Genomic DNA, 27,939 nt, shown 5'->3' on the forward strand with positions numbered 1-27,939 from the left:
CTATAATCCCAGCACTTTGGGAGGCCAAGATGGGCAGATCACCTGAGGTCAGGAGTTCGAGACCAGCCTGGTCAACACGAGGAAACCGTCTCTACTAAAAATACAAAATTTAGCCGGGCGTGGTGGCACACGCCTGTAATCCCAGCTACTTGGGAGGCTGAGGCAGGAGAATCGCTTGAACCTAGGAGGCGGAGGTTGCAGTGAGCAGAGATCACGCCACTGTACTCCAGCCTGGGTGACACAGCAAGACTCCATCTCAAGACCAGAAAAAAAAAAAGCTAAACGGAATATCCAGGCACATGCTGGACACAGGAAACATTATTACTGTGAGATGAGTGCCAGAGGCCCAGAGAGGGGAGTTGGCCAATGGAGCCTGAAAAACCAGGGGGTTCCAGGGGCTTGTCAGGCTGAAAAACCAACCCTCCAGGCGGTTCCAGGGGCAGACACATGCAGGGGCTGCCAGCTGGGCACCCGGGGGTATGTGTATTTCCTCCTGGGCAGGTGGGAGGGTCTATGGTGCCAGGTACGAGACAGGCACGGCAGAGCCAGGAAAATATCGTCACTTTATTTGCTACACTGACAGCAGCGCTGAGGGGAGTTGGGGGCTGCCATTCCTACTCGGGATGGTCCGAGGTGGGGGACAGCAGTCAACGCTTCCCCACGGTGGGGGTGGCCTCGGGGGAGGAGTGTAGACAATCGCCAACCTCGGGGATGTGGGAGGTGGTGGCGGTGGTGTCGCTGGAGAGGGGTCCAGTTGGTGGCTCAGAGGCAGGGAGTTCCAGTGTCTGGGGTGCCTGTAGGCCTGCACTACCTCAGGGGGCCGGCGGGCAGCAGCGGCCAGGGCTGCTCGGCCAGCTCTCGTTCCAGCTGCTTGAAACGCTTCTTGGAGGTCCGCTTGGGCCGGAGGCGGCGCAAGCAGGCGGGGAGGCACTGGTCTAGCACGCTCTGCAAAGGGCAGGGAGGGTGTCAGGGGCAGCCGGGGCTGAGCTGGGGTCAATCCACCCCCACCTCCCTTCTCTCCCACTGCTGAGACCCAGGGCGGGCCCCACCTCCAGCATGAAGGCCCCCACGAAGTTGAAGGTGACCAGACCCAGCAGCAGCAGCTTGAAGCAGGTGTCGGTGATGTTCCTCAGCGCCAGCGGCCCCTGCAGGAGGCCGGGGACCAGGACAAGGCCCACCAGGATGGAGCTCAGGAGCGCCAGGGCCACCAGGAAGGGCACTGGGAGCAGGAGAGTCTCTCAGGCAGGAGCCACGCCCCCGGGACCCACAGACACACATGTGTGCACACCAGTCTCCACTCAGCCGGCATCTCTCCCATCTGCCTCCCCCAGCACCCCAGGGCCCCTTCCTCCCTCCCTCCACCAGCATCTCCCGCCCACGCCTGCAGTGGCACCATTGGTATAGAGGGGCCGGCGGAAGGGCGCCCCCTTGGACACGGCTGCAGCCAGGATGAGGTACTGGAAGCTGGACAGAGAGAAGACCACAGTGTTCTCATAGTTGGGCAGGTTGTCTGGTGCGGGCACTGTCCTGTTCAGAGGCACGAACCTGGGGGTACAGGGATGAGGGTCAGGGAACGAATGTGGGGTGGACGGGGCAGGGGCGGGATGGGGGTGGTCAGCTCCCTACTCACCACGGCTGGGCCAGGGTCAGGAAGTAGCCCCCTAGCTGCACGCCGGTCACCAGGGCCACCTGCAGCAGCAGGCTGCTGAGCACAGGCACGCTGAGCAGCGCCCCCGGCGGCCGCACCCGCCCCAGGGCCAGCGCTGGCCCCGTGCGGCTCATGAGCACTGCCACTGTGGTAGTGATGACCAGGTCAATGGCCAGGAACTGCAGGTCACCCAGGTTGGTGTTGATCTGCCACAGGGAAGGGAGGACAGAGGGGAAAGTAAGACCTGGCCCTGGCATCCCCTAGTCTGATAGCAGATGCCCCATCCCTGCCCCGAAGGAGTCTGATGGGTAAGGCATCTGCCAGTCTAATGGGGGCAGTACTCTCCTGCCAGCCCAGTGGAGGAGGCATAGCTTTTTTTTTTTTTTTTTTTGAGATGGAGTCTCGCTGTGTCGTCCAGGCTGGAGTGCAGTGGCCGGATGTCAGCTCACTGCAAGCTCCGCCTCCCGGGTTTACGCCATTCTCCTGCCTCAGCCTCCCGAGTAGCTGGGACTACAGGCGCCTGCCACCTCGCCCGGCTAGTTTTTTGTATTTTTTAGTAGAGACGGGGTTTCACCGTGTTAGCCAGGATGGTCTCGATCTCCTGACCTCGTGATCCGCCCGTCTCGGCCTCCCAAAATGCTGGGATTACAGGCTTGAGCCACCGCGCCCAGCCGGAGGCATAGCTCTTGATGTGAGACAAACCTCTGGTCTGATGGAAAGGGCACCTATGCTGACCTTCGGGGCCTAAATCTGAGGGGAGGTTTCCCTCCCTGTAACAAACTCCCGGCCCGATGGGGAGGCTTCAGCTCTGCCTTGCGGAGTCCCTATAGCTACCAGGGCATGCGCAGTTGCTGCCCTCAGGAAGCTCCTCGCTTTCAGGCAGACATGGGGGCAGACCTGAATGTAAGATATGCGCTGCCCTACAGTGTCACCTCATTTGCTGGGGCTGAGCAGGCCATGCCCAGAGGAGGGGAGGGGAGATCTCCTCCAAGTAGGGTGTGGGAGGTACAGCCAAGGTATAGGACAGAACAAGTGCGTCTGGAGAAATGGGCAGACCTGTGGGAATGGGGCAGGGGCAAGGGTTTTGGCCCTGCCTCCATTCAGTCTTCTCTGCAGATGGGGGAGCTCCCAGAGTTGCGGTCAAGATGTTAGCCCATGACAGCTGCTGCCATTTGTGAGGACCTAGTGGGCACCAGGCTCTGTGCCTGGTGTTTTTCTCTTCTCCCCCGAGCCTTGCCACCTCTCCAACCACACAGCTGGAGAGCGGCAGGGTCAGGATCTGGGCCCACATCATCTATCCCAGGACCTGCCGGCTCCAAGGCACACGGCTGTGTCCCCTCCCTAGTCTTGGGACGGCTCTGGGTACGGAGCCCTGCAGGTACTCACCGTGTAGAGGATCAGGACGGAGATGAACTGGGTCAGGCTGTACAGGGCCATGTACTTGAAGACGCTGAATGAAGTGTCAAGGGAACAGCGCCCCTCCCTGAGTGGCAGGGCATGGGCATTAGGGGGTCTAGGTTGGCTGCCCAGCCCTGCCGAGCCCTCGCCCACCGGTCCCTGCCTGCCTTACCTGATGACCATGGGCACACACTCAATACTGGCCATGCTCGAGGTGAAAGGCGAGACCACTGACGCTTCTGCCTGGGACAGCGAGATGCCGACATCGGCCGCCTTCAGGGCCCCACAGTCATTGGCGCCGTCTCCGCACATGCCCACGCAGTACCTGAAGAGAGATGTGGCCTGGTGTGGCCCGGGGAACGACCCTACCCACCCCAGGCGTGGGCTAGCAGAATATGATGACAGCTGGGCCCCTAATGCCACATGGTGCCTGGTGCACAGGAGGTGCTCAGTGAATAGATGCAATTATTATTATAATCATTATTATGATGTTTTTGAGACGGAATTTCACTCTTGTTGCCCAGGCTGGAGTGCAATGGCGCCATCTCGGCTCACTGCAACCTCTGCCTCCCAGGCTCAAGCGATTCTCCTGCCTCAGCCTCCCGAGTAGCTGGGATTACAGACACCCGCCCCCATGCCTGGCTAATTTTTTGTATTTTTAGTAGAGATGGAGTTTCACCATGTTAGCCAGGCTGGTCTCAAACTCCTGACCTTGGGTGATCCACCTGCCTTGGCCTCCCAAAGTGCTGGAATTACAGGCATGAGCCATTGTGCCCAGCCTATTATTTTTTGAGACAGAGTCTCTCTCTGTTGCCCAAGCTAGAGTGCAGTGGTGTGATCTCTGCTTACTACAACTTCTGCCTCCCAGGTTCAAGTGATTCTCCTGCCTCAGCCTCTTGAGTAGCTGGGATTACAGGTATGCACCACCACGCCCAACTAATTTTTGTATTTTTAGTAGAGATGGGGTTTCACTATGTTGGCCAGGCTGGTCTTGAACTCCTGACGTCAGGTGATCCACCTGCCTCAGCCTCCCAAAGTGCTGGGATTACAGGCATGAGACACCGCGCCCGGCCTATTACTATTTTTTGAGACAGAGTCTCGCTGTGTTGCCCGGGCTGACGTGCAGTGGTGTGATCTTGGCTCACTGCAGCTGTGGCCTCCCAGGCTCAAGCAGTCCTCCTGCCTCAGCCTCCTGAGTAGCTGGGACGGCAGGTGTGTCACCACACCCGGCTAATTTAAAAAAAAATTTTTTTTTTTTTTTGAGACGGAGTCTCGCTCTGTCGCCAGGCTGGAGTGCAGTGACACAATCTCGGCTCACTGAAACCTCCACCTCCCAGGTTCAAGCAATTCTCCTGCCTCAGCCTCCCAAGCAGCTAGGACTACAGGCGAGCGCCATCATGCCCAGCTAATTTTTTTTTGTACTTTTAGTAGAGACGGGGTTTCACCATGTTGGCCAGAATGGTCTTGATCTCTTGACCTCATGATTCGCCCACCTCTGCCTCCCAAAGTGCTGGAATTACAGGCGTGAGCCACCGCGCCCGGCCTAATCTTTAAATTTTTTGTAGAGATGGGGTCTCACTTTGTTGCCCAGGCTGGTCTCAAACTCCTGGGCTCAAGCAATCCTCTCACCTCAGCCACCCAAAGAGCCACCAAAGATTACAGGAATAAGCCACCGCACCCAGGCTACAATGATTATTTTTAGCATGAAAGACCTGGGAGAGCCTGCCTGCTTTTGGTGGGGAGGGGTGACAGCTCTCTGGTGCCTGAGGAGGGAGACAGGGCCCTAGGGAAGGACAGATGAACAGATGAATGGACAAGCTCAGTCCCCGCAGGCCCTTGCCCACACCCTCTGCCGAGCACTCACTGAAGCTTCTGTAGCTCACACACCAGCTCTGTCTTCTGCTCAGGGGCCATGCGGGCGAAGACAGTGCCCTGGACCAGGACCTGGGAGCACAGGGAGATGGGGGAGGGCTGAGGCATCCGCCAGGGAGAGCGAGCCATGAGGAGGGAGACAGAGCAGGGGAGGCGCGGGGCGGCCAGGGAGCTGGGGGCGGCCCTACCTTGGGCAGCAGCTTGGGGAAGTGCTTCATAATGATACCAAAGGTGGGCCCGCTGAGGGCCAGGTGCCTGGATCGGGGGTCTGGCTCCACGGTGTAGCTTGCAGCCTGGTCAGGATCCTAGGGGCCCAGGAAGCTCAGCTTAGCTCCCCCTGCCCACCCTGGAGAGTTGGGGCCTGGGTCAGGTGACACAGGGGTGGGGTCACTGGGTGCGGTACAGCTGGAACTCTGGGTTAGCCTCACCTTAATGCCATTCACGACTGTGGGGGACTCCATCGGCAGGAACTCGAGAGAGGCAGGCTGACCCCGCTCAGGGTGGGTGGCGTGGACGATGATCAGATGCTCCTGGGGGGCCACCATGCCACAGCCCCGGGCCACAGTAACCGCTGTCTGCAGGTTGTCCCCTGGAGGGTATGGGGCAAGGTGAGGGTCTGAGGCTATCCGGGGAGGCCATCCTCACCCTGATCCTGACAGATGGGAAAACAGGCTGGACGAAATCCAACTGCCACCACCAGCCGAGTGAGCTGAGGCAGGTTATCAACATCCTTTTGCCTCAGTTTCCTCATCTGTAGATCCAGGCATCGAAGGGTCTTAGGAGAAACTGGAGCCCCGTGCTGGAGCTCCATATCTACTCCTTTTTTTTTTTTTTCTAAGACAACAGTCTCTCTCTGTTGCCCAGGCTGGAGTGCAGTGGCTCGATTTCGGCTCACTGCAACCTCCTTCCTCCAGGGCTCAAGCAATCCTCCTGCCTCAGTCTCTTGAGTAGCTGGGATTACAGGAGGGCACGACCACACCAGACTAATTTTTTTGTATTTTTAGTAGAGATGGGGTTTCACCATGTTGGCCAGTCTGGTCTTAAACTCCTGGCCTCAGGTGATCCCCCTGCCTCGGCCTCCCACAGTGCTGGGATTACAGGTATGAGCCATGCACCCAGCCCACATACACTCCTTACTGCTGTGTGACTCTGCTGCCAAGTGCCCATGACTGTGTGTGCATGCATGTGTGTGTGTGTGCAGGGGCAGGGAGGACAAGAAGAAGGACACAGACCTCTTAGCTCCTGCTGTTTCACCCCGGCTACAATCTTTCTTTTTGAGACTGGGTCTCACTCTGTTGCCCAGGCTGGAGTGCAGTGGTATGATCATGGCTCACTGTAGCCTCGACTTCCTGGGCTCAACCAATCCTCCAGCCTCAGTCGCCCAAGTTGCTGGGACCAGAGGCACATGCCACCATGCCTGGCTAATTTTTGTATTCTTTTCTTTTGGCGGGGGGATGGAGTTTTGCTCTTGTTGCCCAGGCTGGAGTGAAATGGCGCAATCTCAGCTCACTGCAACCTCCGCCTCCCAGGTACAAGTGATTCTGCTATCTCGGCCTCCTGAGTAGCTGGGATTACAGGCCTCCACCACAATGCCTGGCTAATTTTTTGTATTTTTAGTAGAGACAGGGTTTCACTATGTTGGCCAGGCTGGTCTTGAACTCCTGACCTCAAGTGATCTGCCCGCCTCGGCCTCCCAAAGTGCTGGGATTACAGGCGTGAGCCCCCGCGCCCGGCCATTTTTGTACTCTGTAGAGACGGAGTTTTGCCATGTTGCCCAGGTTGGTTTTGAACTCCAGGGTTCAAGGGATCCTTCTCCCTTGGCCTCTCCAAGTGCTGGGATTACAGGCACGAGGTACCGTGCCCGGCCAGAATCTTTCTCTTCCTCCTCCTTGAGCTTGTCACAGCCTTTTTTTTTTTTTGAGCCGGAGTCTCGCTCTGTCGTCCAGGCTGGAGTGCAGTGGCCGGATCTCAGCTCACTACAAACCCCGCCTCCCGGGTTTACGCCGTTCTCCTGCCTCAGCCTCCCAAGTAGCTGGCACTACAGGTGCCCGCCACCATTCCCAGCTAATTTTTTTGTCTTTTTTAGTAGAGACGGGTATCACCGTGTTAGCCAGGATGGTCTCGATCTCCTGACCTTGTGACCCGCCCACCTCGGCCTCCCAAAGTGCTGGGATGACAGGCATGAGCCACCGCGCCCGGCCTTGTCACAGCCTTTGAGGCTGACATCATTATCCCCATTTCTCAGGGGCGCCGCCTGGAACCTGGGCTGTCTGACAGCACACTTGGGCTCCTTGGAAGTCACTCCACTCCTCTGAGCCTCAGTTTCCTCATCTGTCAAACAGGGGTGACAATTACCACTTGGTGGGGGGGATATTGTGCAGATTCACGAAATGTTTAAAAAGGACCTGGCCTGAAGCAAGGGCCCAAAAAGATGCCCCAAAAAGGGATCCCTGGTGCCCCTTCTCTCTGCTAGGAAGGGGTGGATTCTGCCCTGCTAGCCCGGGCCCCTACATGCCATTGTACCTGTCACCATGACGGCACGGATGCGGGTCCTCCGCAGAGCCTGGATAACTGGCGTTGTCTGCGGCTTCAGTAGGTTCCTCATGACCAGCAGCCCCAGGAGGCTCAGCTCTCGTTCCACAGTGTCCCTGGAGGGTGGGCAGACCTGGATCAGAGGTCACGCAGTAGCCAGGGCCCCTCTCCCAGCCACCAGGCAGGGCATCTTCCCTGGGCTCTGCCTGCATGAGAGCTTCCCTCTGCCCTGTCCTCAGAGGGGGTGGGACAGGGGACAGGCCCACCTTGTCAGTTGCTGGGCTGCCTCTAGGCTGGACACAGTGGGCAGTGACTTGCTGGCCAGGGCCACGACGCGGTAGCCAGCAGCTGTGTAGCTCTGCAGCATCTGGGCGAAGTCGGTGGGCACTGCCAGGGAGAGGGAGGTGTCACGAGGAGGCGACAGCAGGGACAGAGGCTGGGCATCCACCCCATTCTGTGCCAATGCCCAACCAGGGGGCCTCAGGGGCTGCCCCCTGCACCTGTCTCGGGGTTGCAGAGCCCTGCCACCAGCTCCGGGGAGCCTTTGACGTAGGCCTCGGGCTGAGAGGCCCCTGGCCACGCCACCACCACACTCATGCGCTGCAGAGCCGAGGAGAAGGGGAAGCGGCAGAGGACGCTGACTGGCACCGGGGGCTCCTCCTGAAGGGTTGGAGAGGCAGCTGAGGCGCTGGCTGTGGAGCCCACCCCTCTGCCCTGCACCCCACAGGCCCCCCTCAGCTCACCATTCCCTGCAGCTGGGGCTCCCAAAGTGGGGGTCTCATCACTGCCAAGACCTGGGTCCCAAATGCCGAGTCTGCGGCTGGCTCCTCCTCCAGGACCTGGCAGGCAGGCAGGGAAGGTTGGTGTCTGGGGGCTTTGGTGCACAGAAAGATTTGAGCTAGACTCAGGGAAGACTTCCTTCGTGGGAGACTGGATGGTGGGTTAAGAATGTGGGCTTTGGAGTCAGGTGGACTCAAATTCAAACTCTAGTTTTGCTGCTTACAAGCTGTTGGGTGACCTGGAACACGTTACTCCAAATCTCCCAGCCTCAGCATCCTCCGTGAAGCAACATTTGAGCTTGCTTGCTAGGGCTTGGGGAAGAGGAAATGAGACCAGGCTGCTGCAGCCGCGCACTGGCGCCTACTAGGCACTCAGCATGTGACCTTGCCATTATTACGTTATTTTTATTTTAAGACAGAGTCTCACTCTGTCACCTAGGCTGGAGTGCAGCGGTGTGATCTCGGCTCACTGCAACCTCTGCCTCCTGGATTCAAACGATTCTCCTGCCCTCAGCCCCCTGAGTAGCTGGGACTGCAGGCATGTTCCACCACACTTGGCTAATTTTTATATTTTTAATAGAGATGGGGTTTTACTATGTTGGCCAGGCTGGTTTCAAATTCTGACCTCAGGTGATCTGCCCACCTCAACCTCCCAAAGTGCTGGAATTACAGGCATGAGCCACTGCACCTGGCCTATCATTATTATTATTATTATTCTTTGAGACAGGGTCTTGTTCTGTTACCCAGGCTGGAGTGCAGTAGCGTGATCACAGCTCACTGCAGCCTCGCCCTCCCAGGCTCAATTAATCCTCCCACCTCAGCCTCCTGGACTACAGGCATGAACCACCACACCTGGCTAATTTTTGTATTTTTGGTAGAGATGGGGTTTTGCCATGTAGGTCAGGCTGGGGTCCTGAGCTCAAGTGATCCTCCCGTCTTGGCCTCCCAAAGTGCCGGGAGCCACATTACAGGTGTGAGCCACTGCACCTGGCCTGTTATTATTAATGCTGGGCATAGTAAGAGACCACTCTGGAAGACCGAGAGGGAAGACAGGGTAGGATTCGTTAGGCCCCGCTGCCCAGAGGCAGGGGGCTGACCTGCTTGGCCTCCTCACCCAGCCAGTAGACTCCACCATCTTCAAGTCCATGGGGTCGCCCACGGGGGTGTCCTGGAGTCGGCTGAGGGCATGGCAGGTGGCCAGTGCTCGGAGCAGGGGCCCCACGGGCAGGCGGCGGGGCTCTGGGACCAGTGGCAGGAATGCCTGCCCCTTCAGGGGCACCACCCCCATCACATCTAAGCCGTCCTCAGTGAGGGTGCCCGTCTGCGGGAGACAGGTGGGGGGAGGGGTAGTGATGAGTCCTGGGATGGGGGTGCCCTGCTGAGCTGGGCATCCAAACCCCAGGCCCGGCGGACCCTATGGGAACCCCAGGAACCCGAGCTGGAGCCAGAAGATGCCCTTTCTTGCCTGCTGTCCTTGGCACATGTGGTTCCCTCTGCTGGGGTCCCCCTACCAGCCCCCGCTGTTTCCCTGTCTAGCATCATCTCTTCCAGGGAGTATCCTCCTTCACTCCCAAGGTCAGGGCAGGTGGTTTGCTCTGGGCTCCCACCCATGGTCTCTTCACTTCCCCACACTTGTGCACTGTGGTTAAGAACTCAGCCCACGGTTGGCGCGCGCTCTCTCTCTCTCTATATGTGTATTTTTTTTTTCTTTCTTTTTTTTTTTTGAGATGGAGTCTTGTTGCTCTGTCGCCCAGGCTGGAGTGCAGTGGTGCGATCTCGGCTCACTGCAACCTCCGCCTCCCAGGTTCAAGCGATTCTCCTGCCTCAGCCTCTCAAGTAGTTGGGATTACTGGTATGTGCTACCTTGCCCCGCTAATTTTTGTATTTTAAGTAGAGACGGAGTTTCAACATGTTGGTCAGGCTGCTCTCGAACTCCCAACCTCAGGCAATCCACCCGCCTCAGCCTCCCAAAGTGCTGGGATTACAGGTGTTAAGACACCACGCCCAGCCTCAATATATTTGTTGACTGAGTGCAGGAGTCAGTGCCTGCATTCCCCACCCTAGACTCTAACTGCCCAAGTATGCGTCTGGCTCCTTGGCTAGCCTGGGAGCTATAGGAATCTGGTCAGCCCCCTCCCAGGTTTATTTATTTTTTTGAGACGGAGTCTCGCGCTGTTGCCCAGGCGGGAGTGCAGTGGCTCGATCTTGGCTCACCTGCAAGCTCTGCCTCCTGGGTTCAAGCGATTCTCCTGCCTCAGCCTCCCAAGTAACTGGGACAACAGGCATGCACCACCACACCTGGCTAATTTTTTATACTTTTAGTAGAGACAGGGTTTCACCATATTGGCCAGGCTGGTCTTGAACTCCTGACCTCATGATCTGCCCGCCTCGGACTCCCGAAGTGCTGGGATTCCAGGCATAAGCCACTGCGCTGGGCCTCCTCCCCAGTTTAAAAGCTCTCCGTGGCCCCCGACAGCCTCTGAATGTCATCTAGCCTCTAGCCTCTGTCAACCAGGCCACTGCCTACCCAGCCCTGTCCTGCTCCACCACTCCCCATGCCCACGTACATGCCGCATCTGTGCCACGCCACTCCCTGTGCCCCAGGTGCATGGTACATCTGTGCCATGTCACTCCCGCCTTTTACCCTTGCTTCTCCCTGACCTACCCCTCACTGAGGTCACTGAGGGACCTGCTCAGGGGGCTTCCTTGACTGCCTTCTAAGGAAGTGTCCCCATCTACAACCCATCATGCTACCCCAATGGTTTCCTTCCTAAAACCCATTGCCTACCCCCCACCCCAGCAGCTCCTTTGTGCACTCCTGGATCACTTATTTTGGTGGGGGACACACACACTCCAGTGACCACAAGGATGCCTGTGTTAGTCACTGCTGGGCCCCAAGGGTTGAGAGCAGCACAGGATGCACACTAGGGCCCCAGGCCCCCACCGGTAATTTTTTTTTTTTTTTTTTTTTTTGAGTTTCACTCTGTCGCCCAGGCTGGAGTACAATGGCGTGATCTTGGCTCACTGCAACCTCTGCCTCCTGGGTTCAAGCGACTCTCCTGCCTTAGCCTCCCGAGTAGCTGGGATTACAAGCATGTGCCATCATGCCTGGCTAACTTTTGTATTTTTGGTAGAGATGGGGTTTTGCCGTGTTGGTCAGGCTGGTCTTGAACTCCTGACCTCAGGAGATCCGCCCGCCTTGGCCTCCCAAAGTGCTGGGATTACGGGCGTGAGCCACCGCGCCTGACCCCCCACCAGTTCTTGAACATATGAATACATGATTCTAGACATTTCATCTGCTAGACCATGAGCCCAGTGAGGGCGGGAGTGGGGTGGGGTGGGGGATGGGGGTGGATCCTCTGGGGGTTTCCATCCCTAGACAGGACCTGGCATCCTGTGGGTGCTGCTGAGAGAATAACACGGGAGTGGAGGCCTGGCTGGGGTGCCTGTGGCTGTCCCGCTCCCCCGCGCCAACCCCGCCTGCGGTCCCACCTTGTCGAAACACACCAGCTGCAGCTTGCCCCCCAGGTTGATGCGCAGTGGGTGGATGCAGAAGATGCCCTGTCTTCGCAGCCGGCTCTGGGCATAGAGCGTGCACACGGTCATGGCAGCAGGCAGGGCGGGCGGCACCACCACGGTCACCAGGTCCAGAGCCCGGATCACAATCTCGTTTAGAGGCAGCTGGCAGGGGGCACCATGAATGTGAGCACCTGGCCGGTTGGCCCCTGGGCCCCACTGGCAGCACCCGCCACCCCACCCCCAAGGCTTACCCGGTTTCGGTAGAGGATGAAGATGCTGTAGATGGTGCCGAGGAGAGCTGAGGGGACAGCGAGGGACTAAGTGGGATTTGGGACCCAGGCGGGGAGGCTATGGGCAGAGGAGGGTACAGGGGGCTACTCACCCAGGACAGAGAGGGCAGCCACAAACTTCATGCTGTGTTTATAGAACTTGAAGTTGATGGGCCGGGGGTGCAAGATGGAGCTCACCAGGCCTCCTTTTGCCGTGCAGAACCCTGGGGAGGAGGCAGGGACCCCAAGGCAGGGAAGCCAGGGTGCGGACAGGTCTTCCCCACCCCAGCCCTCCCGACCCGTGCCTCTGGAGTTGCAAGACACGGTGTTTGTGAGATCAGCCATCAGCAGTGTGGAGTCCTAACAAGTCTGGCCCAGCTCTTGTAGGCTTTTTAAGGGCTTTAAAGAAGGAACTAGTGGATAGCATCTAAACATTGGGTGGTTCCTCTTAAAATCCAGACACAGGGAAGGCTCCTGCCGGCCCGCTACATCCCTGTCCACTCCAGCACTGTAACCCCGGTGGCTCCTCCAGACCTTGCAATGCTTGGCCTTAGTCTAGCCCAACTTCTCCTGCTAAGATGGGAATGTCAGACCCCAGTTGCGGGGCGACTTGCCCGAGGTCCCACAGCAGGGCAGCAGCAGAGGTGGCGTGGGGTCCAGGGTTTCAGGTCCCACCCTGCCCCGCTCCACCTCTCCCATGGGTGCTGAGCCCAGGATCTCTCTCAAGCCCAGCCTCCTGGCTTATACCTGTGCGGGTCACCACTGCCAGGACGTGTGGTCCCACATAGGCCCGGGCCTGCAAGACGAGGGTCCCGCAGAAGAGCGTGTGCCGCCGGTGTGTCTCTGCACAGTAGGGCCCCAGCCCCTCAGGCAGCGCCGTCTTCAGCACTGGAACGCTCTCTCCTGGCGGGGAACATGGTGTGACGACCACTCCACACCCCTCCCTCCCACCAGCAAGCCAGGAGTTACGTGTACAACTGTCCCACAAGCTCTAGGTCTCAGTTAACTCGGTAACCAGGTGTGAACAAGAAGTCACAGCCCCATTTTACAGAGAGGAACACTGAGGCTCAGAGAGGACAGAGACATAAAGGCACAGGGAGTCACTCCTGGAAGCGGGTGGCAGCCGGCTCCCAGGAACCAGCGGAGGGGTCAGACAGAACGTGTGTGGGCATCATGTGTGCAGTGGGGCGGGGTCAGGGGGGTCGTTCTCTTTCTGCTGGAATTATTTTATAACATGCATGGAGTGCTTTTCTAACTCCAACCAATAGAAGTATTTACAAGGGGCCGGATGCGGTGGCTCATGCCTGTAATCCCAGCACTTTGGGAGGCTGAGGTGGGCAGATCACTTGAGGTCAGGAGTTCGAGACCAGGCTGGCCAACATGGTGAAACCCTGTCTCTACTAAAATATAAAAATTAGCCGGGTGTGGTGGTGGGCACCTGTAATCCCAGCTACTTGGGAGGCTAAGGCAGGGGAATCACTTGAACCAGAGAGGTGGAGGCTGCGGTGAGCCGAGATCGTGCCACTGCACTCCAGCCTGGGCAACAGAGTGAAACTCTGTCTCAAAAGAGGAGGGAGGGAAGGGGGGAAAGGAGGGGGAGGGAGAAGGAGAAGGGGTAGGGGAGAGGAATATTTACATGGAGGGGGCAAATATTTCCATGAGTTGGAATGAGAAGAGCACTGCATGCTTGCCATGGCCCTGTGAAGCCCTGGGCAGGCTGCCTGGCAAACAGTGGCATTCCCTTATCGAACGCCTGCAGGCTGGGACTACTGAGCACCTACTGTGTGCACATTCCTGCGAGGGACTCAGAGACAATTCTGCCACATCTGCCTCACAAGAGATGAACAGATGAAGCATGTGTGGACAGTTTGTGGAGGGCTGGGCTCAGGGCGTGTGCCCACGAATCATACTGATCACAATTACTACTTTTTTTTTTCCTGAGACGGAGTCTTACTCTGTCACCCAGGCTGGAGTGCAGTGGTGCGATCTCGGCTCACTGCAACCTCCACCTCCTAGGCTCAAGCTTAGCCTCAGACTCCCACCTCAGCCTCCTAAGTACCTGGGACGACAGACGTGCATCACTACACCTGGCTAATTTTTTGTATTTTTGGTAGAGACGGGGTTTCAACATGTTTCCCAGGCTGTTTTCAAACTCCTCACTTCAGGCGATCCGCCCACCTCGGCCTGCCAAAGTGCTGGGATTACAGGTGCGAGCCACTGCGCCCGGCCTACGATTAACTATTATTACATAAATACAACGCCAGCCAGAAAGCTTCCCTGGAAAAAAGCCACTATCCTGCGGTTTTTAGTAAACTCTCTCCAATATCTACCACCAAAATATAACACATCTCAGAGAAAGAAATACTTGCACATATCAAGAGACACAGGACAAAGCTGCTCCTGTGGCATCCTTTGCAATGGCTGGAAAGTCACATTCTAAATATCATGGCGAGTGGGCCGGTTGAGTCAGTTACGATACATCTGTATTGTGGACTCTCAGGCAGCCGTGAGGTGGGGCCATCTGTGCTTGCGGAAGGATGCCCAGGAGAAAAAGCAAAGTATGGAACAATACACAGCACATGATCCCACAGTCAGAACAAAAGGAGAGGCGTATCAGCGCATGTGCACACACGTTACACGGAAAAAGGCGTGGAAGACACCTCATACCCTTCACAGTGGCTGCCCTGGGGAGGGGAAGGGAAGGGAAGGGAAAGGGTCTGTGGGGGAGTGAATGGGGACCCCAGTCTCTCACTCTGGGAGAGGGCTTCCCACTCTCCTGTGCCATCTGGAATCTTTATGACCTGAAAGTGGGCACTGGTATAGAAACAGCTCAGATGCAGCCAGGTGCAGTGGCTCACGCCTGTAATCCCAGCACTTTGGGAGGCTGAGGTGGGCGAATCACTTGAGGTCAGGAGTTTGAGACCTGCCTGACCAACATGGTGAAACCCCATCTCTACTAAAAATATAAAATTAGCCCGGTGTGGTGGTGCATGCCTCTAATCCCAGTAATACTTGGGAGGCTGAAGTAGGAGAATCACTTGAACCCAGGAGGCGGAGGTTGAAGTGAGCTGAGATCGCACCATTGCACTCCAGCCTGGGCAATAAGAGTGAAACTCCATCTCAAAAAAAAAAAAAAAAAAAAAAAAGGGAAGAAATAGCTCAGATGCACTGGGTGGCCAGCCATTTATGCTGCACCTGTCATGCTGTTAAGCGCTTTGCACAACTCTGTCCAGGAGGAGCGACTGACAGTCATCTTACAGAAGAGGAAACTGAGGCACGGAGAGGTTAAGTTGTAATGGCCCAAGGGTGTGAGGTTAGTAAGTGCTAAAGCCAGGATTGTTACTTAAAAGGAAAAGGAGGCTGGGTGCGGTGGCTCATGCCTGCAATCCCAGCACCTTGGGAGGCCGAGGTGGGTAGATAACCTAAGGTCAGGAGTTCAAGACCAGCCTGGGCAACATAGTGAAACTCCATATCTACTAAAAATACAAAAATTAGCTGGGCGTGGTGGTATGCACCTGTGGTCCCAGCTACTCAGGAGGCTGAGGCACGAGAATCACTTGAACTCGGGGGGTGGAGGCTGCAGTGAGCTGAGATCATGTCACTGCACTCCAGCCTGGACAACAGAGTGAAACTCCGTCTCAAAAAAAAAAAGGAAAAGGAAACTGGAAACTCAAATGAAAACTTTTGCTGCAGGGCAAAGGGTTGGATGGCAGGGGAGGAAGGAAGCTGCAGGTCAGGGGCTGGGGGCTCACCTGTCAGAGAGCTCTCATTCACCATGCACTCGCCGGCCACCAGGGCCGCATCGCAAGGCATCAGCCCACCCTCCTGGGGCAGCACCAGGCAGTCTCCGGGCACTAGCTCACTGGAGTCCACCCACTCTTCCTCTGCAGGCAGGTAGGAGAGGAGCTCAGCTGGGCGGGGCCAGCCCTAGCCATGCCCCCCCAGGTTCCTGCCCCCACTCCCTGGGCTCTAGCTCCTCACCTCCCCCTGGCCGGCACACGCACACCCGCATGGACAGCTTGACCATGTCCCTTAGAGTCTGGCTTTGCTGTGGGCAGGCGACAAGAGGGCCATGAGTGGGTGGGGGCCCCTGGGGACCCACCTGCCCCGTCCCCGCCCACCTCATGGCACTCGCCTTTCTGGTCTTGTACAGCGACAGGCAGATGGAGATGGCGGAAATGAGGAAGATGCACAGGGCATACCAGTAGTAGTGGTCGGCCAGCCACAGCGCGATGCTGAAGGCCTGGAACCCATAGTAGGGGTTCAGTGCCTGGGGGAGGGGCAGGAGGCAGCGTCAGGGCCGCATCCCCCAGGGCAGCCCAGCCACAGGCTGGGTCTCCTGTGCCCATGGGAGCAGAGGGCCCAGTGGCTGCCAAAGGACTGCAGCCAGGCCTTTCTCCTGGTCAATCCCATCCCCACCCACCCAGACATCCCCAGGGCCCTCAGTTTCTCCACTCCAAAGAGGACAAGGGTTTATGACCAGCCTGGTCAACATGGAGAAACCTCATCTCTACAAAAAATACAAAAATTAGCCTGATGGGGTGGCCTGTACCTATGCTCCCAGCTACTCAGGAGGCTGAGGTGGGAGGATCACTTAAGCTGGGGAGGTGGAGGTCGCAGTGAGCTGAGATTGTGCCACTGCACTCCAGGCTGGGTGACAGAGAGAGACCCTGTCTCAAAAAATATAAACAAACAAACAAACAAATAAATAAATAGGACAAGGGTATTTACTGAACCCCCACTACATGCCAAGCACTTTTTTTTTTTTTTTTTTTTTTTTTTTGAGACGGAGTCTGGCTCTGTCGCCCGGGCTGGAGTGCAGTGGCCGGATCTCAGCTCACTGCAAGCTCCGCCTCCCGGGTCCACGCCATTCTCCTGCCTCAGCCTCCCGAGTAGCTGGGACTACAGGCTCCCGCCACCTTGCCCGGCTAGTTTTTTGTATTTTTTAGTAGAGACGGGGTTTCACCGTGTTAGCCAGGATGGTCTCGATCTTCTGACCTCGTGATCCGCCCGTCTCGGCCTCCCAAAGTGCTAGGATTACAGGCTTGAGCCACCGCGCCCGGCCATGCCAAGCACTTTATCTAAGTGTCACACAACGGCAATGACAATTCTACAAGGCGGGTGCCACCATTAGCACCATTCTACAGATGAGGAAACCAAGGCATGGACGGGTTAAGCCACTGGCCTAAAACCACATAGTTCCAGCCGGGTGCGGTGGCTCATGCCTGTAATCCCAGCAATTTAGGAGGCCGAGGTGGGTGGGTCACCTGGGGTCAGGAGTTCAAGACCAGCCTAGCCAACATAGTGAAAGCCTGTATCTACTAAAAATATGAAAAAAAAAAAAAAAAAATTAGCTGGGTGTGGTGGCCCAGCTACTTAGGAGGCTCAGGCAGGAGAATCGCTCGAACCCAGGAGGCAGATGTCGCAGTGAGCCGAGATCGCGCCACTGCACTCCAACCTGGGCAACAAGAGCAAAACTCCATCTCAAAAACAAAAAACAAAAGTGACAGACTGATTTATACGGGGCCAGACTCAAAGATCTCTCTCTCTTTCATGGTGCCTGCCCCTGGTCAGAGGGCTGGGATGTTCACACTTTATTCTAGATGTGTCCAGGTCACTCACTGGCTTCTCTTTGTCCCTGTGTGACTTTGGCCATGTCACAGCCTCCCACTGAAGCTTGGGTTTCTCAGGTATGAACAGTGCAGTCCCAGGCCCAACCCACGGGGCTGTTGGGAGCACAAAGTGGAGGATGCACAGAGAGGACCCAGGCTCTAGAGTGTGTCTCTGGGGGCCCAGTAGGAGCTTGGCCTCCAATCCCTGCAAGTGGGGCCCCAATCTGTGACCCAAGCCTTGGGCAGAACCTCCAGTTCCTGGACCTGGTCTCTCTGGCTGGGCTGACTGCGGTAGGTTCTGAGATGACGATCCACTATGGAGAAGGGGACAGCTGGTCTGGTTGCCACCGTAAAGTGGCCCAGAGGAGGCAAGCCCTGGGCCAAGGTCACACAGCACGCCAAGCCAGGGCTGGAGCAAGACCCAGAGACAGCCCTACCTCGTCCACCAGCAGCTGGGGGTAGGACTTGACCGGTACGCTGATCACGTTGGGGCCATAAATGGCCTTCCTAGAAGAGGGGATGAGGCCAAGCCATCAGAAGGAGGAGCTGTGGCTGGACCCTCCCGGGGTGAAGGAGCTCCCCATTTTACAGCTGGGGAAACTGAGGCCCAGAGAAGGCAGGTGACTGGAAGCCAACCACATTGGGGAGCAACACAAGGGGCCTCAGTTCTCAGGACGCCCCGGCCCAGGGCAGCACTGACCTCACTGTTTGGTCCTGGAGGCTGAGGCCATGGCGGGAGCGGTGGATGTCGTCACAAGAGCGGCCGTGGTCCAGCAGGCTGGGGATGGGTGCGAGGGGACACGTATGGGCCATGGGGCCTGAGCTCTGCATTCCCTACCCTGTGCAGGCTGGAGACTATTGGCTCCAGGCCTCCCATCCCTCTTCTGCCACACTGAGCTCCTGGGAGCAAGTAAGCCCCCCTTGAACCCAAGGCTTGGCTTTGCCCTTTTATTCCTCTCACTGGGCTCCAAACCAAGTCACTGAAGAAGGAGAACAGAGAGATGATGCTAACAATATGAACAGTGAAAGAGTAGCTGTTATTTAGTGATAAGGGCACTATTTATACTGATGATACCTTGGGCGAGTCACTTAACCTCTCTGCCTCAGTTTTCTCATCTGCAAAATGGGGGCAGTGACAGCACCTACCACACAGGGCCATGGGTGGATTAAGTGGAGCAAGCCTCATGGACTGCTTTGGACGTGCCTGCCATTTGCTAAGTGATGAATGCACAAGTGATTTTTGCTATTATCCCCATTACGCAGCAGAGGCTGTTGCTGCCATCCCCATCTCCCCTCTGCCTCACCTCCATGACAGCTGGACCCTGTAAACACCTGTCTTTACCTGAGGCCTTCTGGCTGTGTGTGCACCCTCTGCCTGTGAGCCTGGAAAGCACAGGTTTGTGTCCCATGACTGATAATGGCAGGGAATTGATGGGTAAGTGTCCCAGCTCCCTCACTCCCTGTGTGAGGTCCCCCGGAGGTGTGTGGTCTCCACTGTCCTGAGGAGATCCCCAGGGTGACTGAACTTGGGGTGTCCACGGCAGTGGCAGCCAGCATAACCTCCCTCCGTGCTTCCATCCCTTCCCCAGCACTGCCTGGGATCATCTTCAGAACAAACTCCCTTGCGACCTCGGCTGGGGGTCTGCTTCTGGGGCATTCAAACTGAGGTATGTGAGCAGGTCCCAGGGGCTCACGCCTGTAATTCCAGCACATTGGGAGGCTGAGGTGGGTAGATCACTTGAGGTCAGGCATTCGAGAACAGCCTGGCCAATATGGTGAAACCCAGTCCCTACAAAAAATACAAAAATTAGCTGGGTGTGGTGGCATGCACCTGTAATCCCAACTACTTGGGAGGCTGAGGCAGGAGAATCACTTGAACCCAGGTGGCGGAAGTGCAGTGAGCCGAGCTTGTGCCATTGCACTCCAGCCTGGGCAACAAGAGCGAAACTCCATCTTAAAAAACAAACAAACAAAACAAACTAAGGTGTGTGGTGAGCTTGTGTTTTTCTTTTTTTGAGATGGAGTCGTGCTCTGTCACCCAGGCAGGATGGAGTGCAGTGGTGTGATCTCGGCTTACTGCAACCTCTGCCGCCCAGGTTCAGGCGATTCTCCTGCCTCAGTCTCCTGAGTAGCTGGGATTATAGGCACGTGCCATCATGCCCAGCTAATTTTTGTAGTTTTAGTGGAGACAGGGTTTCAGCATCTTGGCCAGGCTGGTCTTAAACTCCTGACCTTGTGATCCACCTGTCTTGGCCTCCCAAAGTGCTGGGATTACAGGGGTGAGCCACACGCCCGGCCCGAGCTCATGTTTCTTTTTTTTTTTTTTTTTTTGAGACGGAGTCTTGCTCTGTCGCCCAGGCTGGAGTGCAGTGGCCGGATCTCAGCTCACTGCAAGCTCCGCCTCCCAGGTTTACGCCATTCTCCTGCCTCGGCCTCCCGAGTAGCTGGGACTACAGGCGCCCGCCACCTTGCCCGGCTAGTTTTTTGTATTTTTTAGTAGAGACGGGGTTTCACCGTGCTAGCCAGGATGGTCTCGATCTCCTGACCTCGTGATCCACCCGTCTCGGCCTCCCAAAGTGCTGGGATTACAGGCTTGAGCCACCGCGCCCGGCCCCGAGCTCATGTTTCTTAAGCCTTTTGTAGGTGGCAGAGCAATGACTAAACCCTGAGGGGACAGTCTGAGTCCAGAGCTGATGGTCTGATTCACAGTGGTGTCACCACCTCGGACCAGATGCAGTGCCAAGCTCTACATGAATTATTATCTATTTCACTGTCAAAACAATCCTAGGAGGAAGCAGTTGTCTTCATGCTCTATTTACAGACAGAAATCCCAGGCCTGGAGGGGCTCAGTAACCTGCCCAAGGTTTCAGAGAGCAAAAGCATCAGAGGTGAGAGGGGAGCCCAGGCCATGCCATGCCACCATCTATGCCCGAGCCACTGCCACTCTGGGAGGTGATGAGAGCCACACAGGCCCTGACTCCTACCTGACCTGGTAGAAGGCTTGCTGGGTCTCGATCCAGATATAGCGCTGGCCCTGGAAGAGGTAATACCGCAGCACCCGCTTCTGGGTGGGACAGAGGAGAGCATGGGTTGGAAGCTGGCCCCAGCCCCAGGAGTGTGCTTGTGCTGGGAGCTGAGGGATGGGGGGTAGCGGGCAGGGACTGGAGTCACCAGACGGAGAGGTGGGGAGGGGCCTGAAAGTGTAAATGTGCTCAGAGAGCATCCTGGATGTTTGGGACAACAGAACCAAAAGATGATTGGAGAATATGAAGTCTGACTCTCCCACTGCACAGATCATGAAACTGAGGCCCAGAGAGGGGCAAGGACTTTTCCAGAACCCACCCGTCCACTCACCGCCTCCTCGCTCTTGTGGAGCTGGGCCGTATCCTTCCAGGCACCCTCTGGTACCGCCCCCACTGCCGCTTGGCTCCGGCCATCCTCCACCTGGGCCTGTGGGGGTGGCTCCAGGCTGGGGAGAGGGGGTGGGAGTTACTATCAAGCTCTGGGAGCTGCCCTGGCACCTCCCTGTGGTCACAGAGCCACCTTCCCTCCCTAGGATGGGAGGTGCCAGAGTCAGTCTTCATCGGGGGGCAGAGGGTTGGGGAGGCCAGGGGATCAGGGGCTTCTGGGAAGTGGCAATGGGGCTGCCTCACCTGCCCTCACCGATGGCCTCAGTCTGCACCTGGACAGTGAAGAGCTGCCAGGAACTATCCTGGAACACAGAGGTGTGGACTCAGTCCCAGAAGAGTCCCCTCCCCTCCCAGGCCCTGTCCCACAGCCAGGGGGCCCCTGCTGGAGAAGGCAGAAATCAAGGCTATGGGGAGCCCTCCAGAAACCACCCGACCCGTATCTTGTGCCCACTGCTCAGATGGGAAAGCTGAGGTCCAGAGAAGAGCAGGACTTGCCTATTGTCCCATGGAAAGTCAGTGGCCGGGTTGGCACCCAAGTATCCTCCACCCCAGACCCTGACCCTTACTGCCCTTCTCTAGCCCCAGGCTCGGCCTGACTCTCACCTCTTTGTCTCTTATTTCGATAACGAGTGTTTCTGCGCGGGCCAGGTTGCAGGGCCGGAGCCGCAGCCGCACCCCCCACAGGGGCTTCCAACGGAAGAGCAGCAAAGGGATCCCAGCCATCATCCAGACCACGACGTGATAGCCGATGACCCTCCATGGACTGCCACAGTAGCCGCTGAGCCTCTGCGAACGCAGCGAGAGAGGGCCCAGGTCGGGGTGGGGGCAGGGCTGGAGTAGGAAGCTGGGGTGTCTGGGTGGGCCTGGGCATTCTCCCCCTGCAGCTTTTCCCCACCCCACTCTGCCCACTCACCACGGATGAAACTGAGGAGCTGAGGGGATCTATTGATGTCCCTATCGTCAGGGTCCCATAACCGGTGGGCGTGCTGCCCACGAGAGGGCTGCTGTCTGTGGACAGAAAAGAGAAAGGTCATTTGGGGGGGTGCCTCCTCCTCCTGCTTCCTTAAAAACAATAAACATCAGCCTGGGCATGGTGGCTCACGCCTGTAATCCCAGCACTTTGGGAGGCCGAGGCGGGTGGATCACTTGAGGTTAGAAGTTCGAGACCAACCTGGCTAATATGGTGAAACCCATCTCTACTAAAAATAAAAATACTAGCCAGGCGTGGTGGCACGTGCCTGTAATCTCGGCTACTCAGGAGGCTGAGGCAGGGAAAATCACTTGAACCCGGGAGGTGGAGGTTGCAGTGAGGCGAGATCATGCCACTGCACTCCAGCCTGAGCAACAGAGTGAGACTCCATCTCAAAAAACAAAACAAAAAACAATAAGCACCTGGTCTGATAGAGCCCAAAGCGCACGTCTTACTGTGTCCCTTATCTGGCTCTTCTGTCAGTTCTTACTCACAGTGTTTTTGTTTTTTTTTTTGAGACGGAGTGTCACTCTGTCACCCAGGCTAGAGTGCAGTCACGTGATCTTGGCTCACTGCAACCTGTCTCCCAGGTTCAAGCAATTCTCCTGCCTCAGCTTCCTGAGTAGCTGGGATTATAGGCAGGCACCACCATGCCCAGCTAATTTTTGTTTTTTTGTAGAGATGGGGTTTCACCATGTTGGCCAGGCTGGTCTCGAACTCCAGACCTCAAGTGATCTGCACACTTTGGCCTCCCAAAGTGCTGGGATTACAGGCGTGAGCCACCGTGCTTGGCCAATAGTGTCTTGTTTCCTTGCGTGTGTGGTTCTCTCTGCTGCGTATGGCCCAGAATTGGAGAATAGGGCCTGGTCAGTGCCCCAAGCCCCTGTGGTGCTCGTGCATCCAGCCATTAGCTTTCTTGGAGCTCTGGGTCTCACTTTTCCATCCTCATCCAGTCCTCACCCTAAGGGCAGGGGTCATGGCTGCTTATCTTCATTCGATCCGTGCCCAGCCCAGGTCTGGCAGGGAGGAGATGCAAAATCGAGTCTGGACTGATAAGAGGTCAGTCCTGCAGGCCTATCTTTACAGATGGGTAAACTGAGACCTGGTGAATGTTATCAGGTGGTTCTATTGTAGATATTCTTTTTTTTTTTTTTGGAGATAAAGTCTCACTCTGTCGCCCAGTCTGGAGTACAATGGCATGATCTTGGTTTACTACAACTTCCGCCTCCCAGGTTCAAGCGATTATCCTGCCTCAGCCTCCCGAGTAGCTGGGATTACAGGCACCCATCACCACGCCCAGCTAAGTTTTATATTTTCAGTAGAGACGGGATTTCACCATGTTGGTCAGGGTGGTCTCAAACTGCCAACCTCAGGTGATCCGCCCACCTCGCCTCCCTGAGTGCTGGGCTGACAGGCTGAGCCACTGTGCCCGGCCACAGACATTTTTTTCACTCCTCATTCCTGTGCTGTGGAGCTGTGGCCTTAGCAGGGCAGGCCGCCAGTGGATGTTCTGGGGTTCCAGAGTGGGCACAGCTCACCACTCCCGCCCTTGGACAGCCTCTGTCAGGGTTCATCTACAGTCCTAGACCACCTGGAGCACCTTTTACACATGCAGATGCCGGGGCCCTCCCCAGACTGGCTGGATCAACTCCTCAGGCCGGGGCAGGGGTGGGCTGGGCATCTGTGGTTTCATAGGAGCCTCTGGAGAAGTTCACCGAGCAGGCTGGGAAAGTTGGGCAGGTGGGGGGAAGGCTGCTGATATTCTGGGCTCCCTCCTCCATCCCCCAGTCTGAGCCCTTCTAAAATTTCTACCCAGAGTCCAGAGTGCCCCAGGCAGCTGCTGTGGGCACAGTATCCCCAGCCTCTGAACAGCCCCATCGCCAAGCACTCTGGCTTCAAGACTCCTAGAGGGCTCACTGTGCACAGGGTCACCTTGCCCTGGCTCTCTTTACATGGCCTAACGTATTAACCCTGCCAGGTAACCTCGGTTGTGATCTCCTTTCATTAATTAATTAATTTATTTATTTTTCACTCTTGTAGCCTCGGCCTCCCAAAGTGCTGGGATTACACGCATGAGCCACCAGGCCCAGCTTACGGTTGTCAGTGTATAAGTCTTTTTTTGAGACAGAGTCTCTCTCTGTCACCCAGGCTGGAGTGCAGTGTTGCAATCATAGCTCACTGCAGCCTTGACCTCCCAGGCTCAAGCGATTCTCCCACCTCAGCCTCCAAATAGCTGAGACTACAGGCACAGGCCACCACGCCCAGCTAATTGTTTTGTAGAGATGGGGTTTTGTCTTTTTGCCCATCATTTGTTCCTAAGAATTTCTTTTTTGATGCTGTGTTTCATACAGCAAGTGCCTTTGCCTCTCTGGGCTTCCATTTCTCATCTCTAGGATGATAGTCTCGAAGCATCCAGCACAAAAGGAGGCAGAAGCCGGCTCATCCCAGGCATTTGAAGTTCCTTGCGGGGGTTGCCTGGAGAGGTGAGCAGGACCCGGCTCCCGGGCCAGGGGGGCGTGGCTTCTGCTCATCCATTTCCCAGGCTCTCTTCTCCTTTCACATCACTGTGCTATCTGAAGCCCTGGCTGCCCCACGGCTCCCTAGGCCCATTCAACAGTTGCTCCTTGTACCTTAAAACCCTCAGGCCATCCGGGTGCAGTGGCTCACGCCTGTAATCCCAGCCCTTTGGGAGCCTGAGGCGGGTGGATCACAAGGTCAGGAGATCGAGACTAGCTGAGACCATCCTGGCTAACATGGTGAAACCCTGTCTCTACTAAAAATACAAAAACAAAATTAGTCGGGCGTGGTGGCGGGCGCCTGTAGTCCCAGCTACTTGGGAGGCTGAGGCGGGAGAATGGCGTGAACCCGGAAGGCGGAGCTTGCAGTGAGCTGAGATCACATCACTGCACTCCAGCCTGGGCGACAGAGCGAGACTCAGGGAAAAAAAAAAAAAAAAAAACCCTCAGGCCAACAGCCCAGCGGGCTAAGGGATGGGAAAGGAGCCATCACTGTGGTGCTGATTTGATTTCCTCCCGCACCAACCCACAAGGTGGGCTCCCTTACCCCGTTTGACAAACGAGAGCACTGAGCCTCTGGGGCAGCTGCCCTCAGACTTGTCTCACAGCTGGAACAGGGCTGACCTTACTCCCAGGTCCTCTCTGCCCAGCACACCTACTCCTGACATTCCCATCAGCATCAGGCTTGTGTGGGTGTCACTGCCCTGCCTGCTCACAGTACCTGCCATGCGCTGGGGGGTCAGGAAACACTGACTGACTGACTGAATGAATGCCCGTCTCATGGACACAACAGAGCTTGAAGGCAAAGGTGCTGGGAGTTGGGGGGGGAGGGGCTCGAGCCTCTTCCTTGTTTTTTTTTGTTTTTTTTTTTAAAGAGACAGGATCTCACTCTGTCACCCAGGCTGGAGCACAGTGGCACTATCCTAGCTCACTGCAGCCTTGATCTCCTGGGCTAAAGGAGGTCCTCCTGCCTCAGCCTCCCGGGTAGCTGGCACTATAGGCAGGTGCCACTGCACCTGGCTAATTTTTTTTTAGTAGGGACAGGGTCTCATTTTGTTCCCTAGGCTGATCTTGAACTCCTGGCCTCATGCGATGCTCCTACCTCAGCCTCCCAAAGTGCTGGGATTACAGGTTTGAGCTACCAGGCCCAGCCTCAAGACTCTTTATGAACAAAAGGTTCTTCATAAAGAGGGTGGAGTCCCCAGTATGTAAACAGCGGTCCCCCTGGGAAGTTCTTCCTCATGTCAATCGTATGACTGTCACTTCACAATGACACTCTCTCAGTCAACCTTGGCAAGGAGGAGAAGGGGTACGGAACTTGAGGGAGGAAGTCACTGCTGTGGAAACCTCCAGAGCCCCTCCCTGCAAGGATCACGCCCAGGGCACTCTCTCCTGCAGTACATCTGTTTATCCCCAGCCACAGCCCAGTCTCCCCAGGGCGGCTGCGGGAGGGTATCCGAACACTCACCAGCTCAGACCAGCCCAGAACAGGCACCCACATGCTGTGTGGGGGGCGAGAGCACCTTCATGATGGCATTGCTCTTTTTTTTTTTGAGATGGAGTCTCCCTGTCTCCCAGGCTGGAGTGCAGTGGCGAGATCTTGGCTCACTGCACCCTTTGCCTCCCAGGTTCAAGCGATTCTCCTGCCTCAGCTTTCTGAAGTAGCTGAGACTACAGGCACACGCCACCACACTCAGCTAATTTTTGTATTTTTAGTAGAGATGGGGTTTCGCCATGTTGGCCAGGCGGGTCTTGAACTCCTGACCTCAAGTGATCTGCCTGCCTCGGCCTCCCAAAGTGCTGGGATTACAGGCATGAGCCACCGTGCCTGGCCTGTCATTGCTCTTCTGATTAACAGCAGCTCCCATGGAGCGCTCACCATGCCCTGTGGAAGCCCTTCAGTGTGCTAACTCAATGAAGCTTCACACACAACCCTCTGGGATAGTGACTATGATTATCCCCATTGCACAGTTGGGGAAACTGAGGAACAGAATCCCTTGTCCAGGGTCATAGAGTTTGAAAGGGGAGAAGCTGGAAATGAGTGTGTCTGAATGAGCACATTCCTCCTTACGACCATTCCATGAAAAGTACAGATTAGGATTCCCATTTAAAATGAGGCTCAGAGAAGTGGATTAACAAGCACAAAGTCACACAGCTATGAGCGGCCAAGACTGGACTTGAACTTGGTCTGAGGTCACAGCCCCAGGGCAATGTCACCAGCACTGTGGAGCGGAGGGGCTAGAGCCATTTGGGACCTCTTATTTCCTGCGGAAGCCTCGGCTTCCTGCTGGTGACCTGGCAGCAGTCCAGGGCGGCTGCCTCCTCCGGGGCTGTGGTTCCCGGAGGCAGGGAGCTCCTGTCTTCTGCCAGGCTGGGGCGCGAGTGTGTGTGAACTGTCTTCCCATCTTTGGATCCGGATTCTAGGGGACGTCTTTCCTCATTCTTTCCCCTCCCTCGCCAGGGGTGCACTCTAGGCTGTGGGGCTGAAGGCTGAGTGACAGACACTGAGATGAGACTTTTCTGGATAGAGGAGGGTGACTGGCCCCATTCCCAGCAGGTGGGATTTAAATTAGACCCTGGAGGAGTGGGCGTAGGGCAACTGGCCCGGGATGGGTCGCATGGAGGGTGTGGCCCTTGGTCCTGGGTGTGACAGCTTTTCTCTGGGGGCCTGAGGCAGGGGATCAGGAGTGGTGCTGTGGCCCGGACATCTACCCAGAAAATGCGGTCCTGGCTTCCCCAACCCCATTCATTCATTCAGCCCAGAGGGGTTGCCCAGAGGCCCGAGGATGCAGCCGCCTCCCCGACCTGGACATCCGTCACTCGGGGTGAGATCCAATTAAGTGGACGTGGGGTGGCCTCCCCGTCCCCGCACGGCCCCAGGACCCTCTTGCACAAGCGCCGGGCTTCCAATCCCGCAGCTGTGGAGTGCAGGGGAGGGGAGGGACCGGCTGTGCGCGTCGACGCCATCCCCGGCCTCGGCGTCTCTGGGAAGAAACCGGGGCCGAGTCCCCGTCCAAAGGGAGGGGACGGGCCCAGGATCCCCGCCCAGGGCCCCCTCCCTGGGCTCGCGACCCCGCGATGGGGGGCGTCACCTCCTGTCTCCCTCGAAGGGGCGACGACTACGGGCGGGCCGGACACCGCACAGGGCTCGGGCCGACCCGGGCTCCGCACTCACCTGCGCTCATGCCGACTCCTCGCGCTCATCGCCGGCCCCGGCGCTGCGGCCCTCGGCCTGGGCCCCGGCGTGCGCAAGGCCCTGGGCAGGGGCGCGGTCCGGGCGGCCCGGGGCGGGGGACGCTGGGCTGGCGCGGGGCTGGAGCTGGGCTGGCGCGGGCGGGGCACCTGGGCTACCAGGCTCTGCGCGGCTCCGACACTGCCGCAGTCCCTCCGTGCGCGCCGCAAGCCCCGCCCGGC

At 57.0% G+C, this 27,939-nt stretch overlaps 1 protein-coding gene across 9 annotated transcripts; it reads right to left on the minus strand.

Annotated features, from left to right (window-relative positions):
• Positions 1–544: 544 nt before the first annotated feature.
• Positions 545–27,939, minus strand: ATP13A2 (ATPase cation transporting 13A2). Of its 9 annotated transcripts, none has more exons than XM_009200332.3 (29): positions 27,701–27,939; positions 21,953–22,047; positions 21,643–21,825; positions 21,283–21,341; positions 20,984–21,098; positions 20,614–20,690; positions 18,330–18,407; positions 18,067–18,136; positions 16,153–16,287; positions 15,999–16,065; positions 15,770–15,901; positions 12,765–12,920; positions 12,131–12,241; positions 12,000–12,046; positions 11,722–11,910; positions 9,344–9,550; positions 8,194–8,289; positions 7,951–8,110; positions 7,717–7,837; positions 7,442–7,566; positions 5,347–5,507; positions 5,107–5,223; positions 4,911–4,990; positions 3,219–3,371; positions 3,035–3,131; positions 1,631–1,854; positions 1,394–1,545; positions 1,050–1,219; positions 545–945 (listed from the first exon to the last, which is right to left on the minus strand). In XM_009200332.3, the coding sequence occupies exons 1-29, from the start codon at positions 27,708–27,710 to the stop codon at positions 808–810; spliced, it is 3,525 nt and encodes a 1,174-aa protein (XP_009198596.1). In that variant the 5' UTR covers positions 27,711–27,939; the 3' UTR covers positions 545–807. The 9 variants fall into 9 exon arrangements, with proteins under 9 accessions (XP_009198596.1, XP_009198598.1, XP_003891250.1 ...); XM_009200334.3 differs by having other exon boundaries at positions 16,153–16,260; positions 20,614–20,693; XM_003891201.4 differs by having other exon boundaries at positions 20,614–20,693.

The sequence above is a fragment of the Papio anubis genome, chromosome 1 (assembly GCF_008728515.1).
Source record: "Papio anubis isolate 15944 chromosome 1, Panubis1.0, whole genome shotgun sequence".
NCBI classification, from domain to species: domain Eukaryota; kingdom Metazoa; phylum Chordata; class Mammalia; order Primates; family Cercopithecidae; genus Papio; species Papio anubis.